The 6,413-nt window shown below is 39.4% G+C and overlaps 1 protein-coding gene across 1 annotated transcript in view; it reads right to left on the bottom strand.

Moving 5' to 3' along the window:
• Nucleotides 1-3,971: 3,971 nt before the first annotated feature.
• Nucleotides 3,972-6,413, bottom strand: part of PEX3 (peroxisomal biogenesis factor 3) — a 31,714-nt gene continuing 29,272 nt past the window's right edge. The window contains exon 12 of the mRNA XM_068985246.1: nucleotides 3,972-4,787. Coding sequence (XP_068841347.1) covers nucleotides 4,704-4,787 — 84 coding nt within the window. The 3' untranslated portion in view covers nucleotides 3,972-4,703. The remainder of the gene's footprint in view (nucleotides 4,788-6,413) is intronic.

The following is a 6,413-nucleotide window of genomic DNA, read 5'->3' as shown; positions in this document are numbered from 1 at the left end:
CCAGGGGATCTTCCCGACCCAGGGGTTGAACCTGGGTCTCCGGCATTGCAGGCAGATTCTTTCCACTTGAGCCACCAGTAAGGTCCATGTAAAAAGACATGTATACCACCAGTTAGCTGAGTTTGTTACTGCGGTGGGTTGAATAGTACTCCCCAGTAAATCATACCTACTCAAAAGCTCTCAAAAACTACTCAGAAGGCTTCTCTGATAGCTCAGTTGGTAAACAGTCCACCTGGATTCCTAGGTTGGGAAGATCTGCTGGAGAAGGGATAGGCGGCCCACACCAGTTTTCTTGGGCTTCCCCTGTGGCTCATCTCGTAAAGAACTCACCCGCAATGTGGGAGACCTGGGTTCAATCCCTGGGTTGGGAAGATCCCCTGAAGTGAAAGGCTACCACTCCAGTATTCTAGCCTGGAGAACTCCATGGACTGTATAGTCCATGGGGTCACAAAGAGTTGAATACGACTGAGCGACCTTCACTCTCACTCAAAAGCTCACAATGTGATCTTACTTAGAATCAGTGTTTTTGCACGTGCAATTAAGAATTAAGGTAAGTTCTGAGGTAAGATCATAGTGGACGTGGGGTCACAAACATGTAGATGACCACATGAAGATAGGCAGAGACTGGAGTTACTCTGCTGAGTTACATGGCTGAATATGTGGGGCCACCAGAAGCAGGAGGAGTCAAGAAAGGTTGGAAGGATTCTTCCTTGGAGTCTGCAGAGGGTACATGGCCCTACTGACACCTTAATTTTGGGTTTCTAAGCACCAGAATGGTGAGAGAATAAATTTCTGTAGTTTTAAGCCACACTGCTGTGGCTAAGTCGCTTCAGTTGTGTCTGACTCTGTGAGACCCCATAGACGGCAGCCCATCAGGCTCCTCCATCCCTGGGATTCTCTAGGCAAGAATACTGGAGTGGGTTGCCATTTCCTTCTCCAAGGCATGAAAGTGGAAAGGCAAAGTGAAGTTGCTCAGTTGTGTCTGACTCTTAGCGACCCCATGGACTGCAGCCCACCAGGCTCTACCATCCATGGGATTTTCCAGTCAAGAGTACTGGAGTGGGGTGCCATCGCCTTCTCCACACAGTTAGTGGTGATTTATTACAGCAATTCTAAGAAACTAACACAGTCACCAAACTGATCATCTTTGGTAATTTATGATAAATTTATGTTTTTATCATGTTACATAAGAAGATGAAATGAGTGTGAAGAGTTGTAGTTTCCGTGAAAACCAAGTTGAATACTTTGGAAAGCTAGATGAAAGTGTGTTGCTTTCCCCATGCCCAATTTAAATGTATTGGTTAATTATTGGTAAAACAGTTCTAAAAGACTCACCAGAAATGTACTAAAAATCCACAAGTATTCTGTACCCGTGCACAACTGTATAACGTAACATATATGATTTGTATAAGACATGTCAGAGAACACTTATAAGCATACCTACAATGAAAAGGTAGAAAGGACCTGGGTCCTACATTAAATAACTGGCAAATAAAGATGACTTGTACTTTAAGTTAAAATATCTAAGCATATATGTGTTATTTTAAAAATGATATCCTGCTTTAAAAGACTTTTTGGATTAACCAAACTACTAAGGGGTCCAGATAGAACACAATTAGAACACAAATTTGTAATGTCTAAGGCCAGTTAGCTTCAAATACATGTGGTTTTTTACCTTGTCATCTCTATAACTGCCACAACTCTACAGATGCAGATGATTCCAGGTGATAATTTTCTGATGGTCAGCAGTCTATCCTTACAAAGTCACACCTGTTCAGTCTCAAAATTTTCTTCTATGAAATCCTGGGTTAATTTTGCTGGAAGAGATGCATGCTCTATCACACACACATTCACTCATTTTCCAAAATACAGTTTGCCACCATCCTATTACATCATTATATTCTGACAAATTTTGAAAAGAAGTTCTCCTCTCTACTTTCAGTTCAGTTCAGTTCAGTCACTCGGTCATGTCCAACTCTTTGCAGCCTCATGAACTGCAGTATGCCAGGCCTCCCTGTCCATCACCAACTCCCAGAGTCTACCCAAACCCATGTCCATTTAGTCGGTGATGCCATCCAACCATCTCATCCTCTATTGTCCCCTTCTCCTCTGGCCTCAATCTTTCCCAGCATCAGGGTCTTTTCAAATGAGTCAGCTCTTCATATCAGGTGGCCAAAGCATTGGAGTTTCAGCATCAACATCAGTCCTTACAATGAACACCCAGGACTGATCTCCTTTAGCATGGACTGGTTGGATCTCCTTGCAGTCCAAGGGACTCTCAGGAGTCTTCTCCAACACCACAGTTCAAAAGCATCAATTCTTCGGTGCTCAGCTTTTTTTTACAGTCCAACTCTCACATCCATACATGACTACTGGAAAAACCATAGCCTTGACTAGACAGACCTTTGTTGGCAAAGTAATGTCTCTGCCTTTGAATATGCTATCTAGGTTGGTCGTAACTTTCCTTCCAAGGAGCAAGCGTCTTTTAATTTCATGGCTGCAGTCACCATCTGCAGTGATTTTGGAGACCAAAAACATAAAGTCTGACACTGTTTCCCCATCTATTTGCCATGAAGTGATGGGACCAGATGCCATGATCTTAGTTTTCTAAATGTTGAGCTTTAAGCCAACTTTTTCACTCTACTCTTTCACTTTCATCAAGAGGCTCTTTAGTTCTTCTTCACTTTCTCCCATAAGGGTGGTATCATCTGCATAAATGAGGTTATTATTTCTCCTGGCAATCTTGATTCCAGCTTCTGCTTCCTCCAGCCCAGCGTTTCTCATGATGTACTCTGCATAGAAGTTAAATAAGCAGGGTGACAATATACAGCCTTGACGTACTCATTTTCCTATTTGAAACCAGTCTGTTGTTCCATGTCCAATTCTAACTGTTGCTTCCTGACCTGCATACAGGTTTCTCAAGAGGCAGGTCAGGTGGTCTGATATTCCCATCTCTTTCAGAATTTTCCACAGTTTATTGTGATCCACACAGTCAAAGGCTTTGGCATAGTCAATAAAGCAGAAATAGATGTTTTTCTGGAATTCTCTTGCTTTTTCGATGATCCAGCGGATGCTGGCAATTTGATCTCTGGTTCCTCTGCCTTTTCTAAAACCAGCTTGAACATCTGAAGTTCACGGTTCACATATTGCTCAAGCCTGGGTTGGAGAACTTTACTAGCATGTGAGATGAGTACAATTGTGTGGTAGTTTGAGCATTCTTTGGCATTGCCTTTCTTTGGGATTGGGATGAAAACTGACCTTTTCCAGTCCTGTGGACACTGCTGAATTTTCCAAATGTGCCGGCATACTGAGTGCAGCACTTTCACAGCATCATCTTTTAGGATTTGAAATTACATCATTATATTCTGACTAATTTGAAAAGAAGTATGTGTTCTCCTCTCTACTTTGACATCTGCTTTTGTCCTTTTTTTTTTTTTTTTTTTAAAATATATTCTAGGCATAGATTCCCTAGCAGTTGGCTTCAGGCCTAACCTGGCCTTAGAAGAGACATTACAATTCACTTTCTACCTTCTCCTATGTAGCTGTATGTTATATGCTGAAGGAACATAAAACAACATAAATGATGCTACTGAAATACATTTAATATAATGATGATACGATTCATTTCTTTCTGTCCTAGTTACCCATATAAAGAACTACATATATACTAGAACAATGAATTATTTCTTTTTAGAAGGAAATGTTATTTTTCTAAACAAGTAAGTTAAAGCAGCGATTGCTTGTTAAAAAAAATGAAACTTGAAAACCAGTGTAATCTCCAAAAAACAGCAAAAATGCTATGGGACAAATAATAGCTGTAAAGTATTAACGCGATAAAACCATATTTTACTAAAATATTTTATTGTAATAAGATTCACTGTGCTTAAAATCAATACAAAGTAAGTTATAATTATTTACATACAAGTAAATGAAACTATGTACAGTAGTTAATAACAGCTGAGTAAACAGCATCAACACAATGTTCACCTCTAAATCAGTATGTAGTTTCCTAAGGATTGTTAACAACAGTAAAGAAAAAAATTGCTGATCATAGTTGTTCCTTCTTATTTTTGGCCGTGCTATGGGATGCAGGATCTTAGATTCCCCGGCCAGGGAACAGGGATTGAACCTGTGCCCCCTGCAGGGGGAGCATGGCGCCTTACCCATTAGGACCACCTAATCCTAGTTGTTAAATTAACTGATTTCTATTAAAAAAGAAAGTTCTCAACCAGATATATTTAAGACAAAGTATTTATCTCTTTGAAGATTAACTGAAGAAAAGTCTGATTCTCTCCTGTATACTGCAGTCTGGTGAACTTTAAGATTAAATAGCATTTTTTCCAAACTTTATATCTACTTCCCAAACAGATTTTACCTCAGTATTAATGTCAAAGTATAAAGTATTTACATTATTTGACTTCGAACTAATATCCATGATGTAACAAACTGATATTTGATGTAACAATTCTGATATTTGCACTGTATACACTCAGGTATGCCCACAAAAACCAGTCTGTTGATGGCTTTAAAAAAATATATTAAGATGCCAAATAAATCTATTTTATTATGAAGACTTTAAGAATATATTTTTATTAGACATTATGGTAACAAATCATTACCCTATATATAGTTGATTTATTCGATGCATTTTTTAAAAAAAGTAAGTGAATTCCATTGTAGCTATTCTTGAAGGAAAAAAAAAATCATTTCTCCAGTTGTTGAGGAGTACTAAAAGCCTCGTACACATTAGCAGCAAAGTCTTTCACTTGCTCCATCATTAACAGATCCTAGCAAAGATGAGAATAAAATATTACAGTTTGTAAAAGAACAGATAATCTGAATTCATATCTGCAATCAAGCAACAAATCTGGCTCAAAGTTTTGTGGCATTAAGGCCAAAAAGAAAACCATGTAATGAAAGTAGTTTCTTCTATAATAAATTCCTGGAGATATTTATTAAGTTCTTGTATGAGAGACAGTGGGTATGATAAGTATTCAAGTGTGGCTTGTCAAGATGAACCGCTTACTGATGAAGGCAGAGACTTTTATGAAAATGGACAAAGATAAAGTATAAATGCCACAACTTACAACTTTTCCCCCTCACACTAAGAAGATCCAAGATAGTCTTTCTGTGTGTGTGTGTCAAATGCTGGATGAGTATCTGTTGAATAAATGATTGCAACAATATATGCTGCTGCTGCTGCTAAGTCGCCTCAGTCGTGTCCGACTCTGTGCGATCCCACGGACGGCAGCCCACCAGGCTCCGCCGTCCCTGGGATTCTCCAGGCAAGAACACTGGAGTGGGTTGCCATTTCCTTTTCCAAAGCAGGAAAGTGAAAAGTGAAAGTGAAGTCGCTCAGTTGTGTCTGACTCTTTGGGACCCCGTGGACTGTAGCCCACCAGGCTCCTCTGTCCATGGGATTTTCCAGGCAAGAGTACTGGAGTGGGGTGCCATTGCTTTCTCCACAATAATATATCCACACATACATAACCAACCACACATATATACCTGAGAACAGGGGTTCTTATGGGATTTGTTAATGTTGACTTCCCTAGTGGCTCAGAGGTTAAAGTGTCTGCCTGCAATGCGGGAGACCTGGGTCGATCCCTGGGTCGGGAAGATCCCCTGGAGGAGGAAATGGCAACCCACTCCAGTCTTCTTGCCTGGAGAATCCCATGGACGGAGGAGCCTGGTGGGCTACAGTCCACGGTGTCGCAAAGAGTCAGACACGACTGAGCACCTTCACTTTCACTTTCAATGTAAATAAAAAATTACATCTTTTTTTCATGAACCTTTAACTGAAATCTAGCATTTCTTTCAGCTGTGTATGTAAGCAACAAACTGACAGTAGAACCTGTGAGTTGGTCTTTAACAGAATTCAGACATTTTTATATCATATGCTAGGTAAGTTGCGGAAGTTACATGAACTGTCATTTTAAAAAATATTTTGAAACTGTATACAGTTGGTTTTCGTTAAAACCTACCTATTTTACAATATACACTTATAGGCATCATTCTGAGGTGTCCATAGGCTTCCTCAGAGAGTGAAACGACCCATGGCAACAGAAACCATTATGTGGTCTATGCTGCCCAGTGAGCAGCAGAGAAACAGGAAGTGAACCTATCCTTGATGCTCTCTCTTAAGCATCAGAAAATCCAAGTAAGCTTAGCAAGTCTTCATCTCACAAATTCATAGTTAAATTCTCTGAATACCACATGGTACTTTAACTCACAGAAATCGTAATTTAAAAAACTGGTGGAAGTCTTGTCAATTGTCTAGTATATGAACAATCTACATCCAATTATACTAAGAAAATTTATTAATACTAAGCATTAGTATCAATGATGTTTGTACCTTTTATTTTCATTCTCAATTATAGACTGTAATATAGTATGTAAATTATTTAAGCACC

Source organism: Capricornis sumatraensis, chromosome 13 (assembly GCF_032405125.1).
Source record: "Capricornis sumatraensis isolate serow.1 chromosome 13, serow.2, whole genome shotgun sequence".
Classification (NCBI taxonomy): Eukaryota; Metazoa; Chordata; class Mammalia; order Artiodactyla; family Bovidae; genus Capricornis; species Capricornis sumatraensis.
This window is presented reverse-complemented; position numbering and strand designations above follow the sequence as displayed.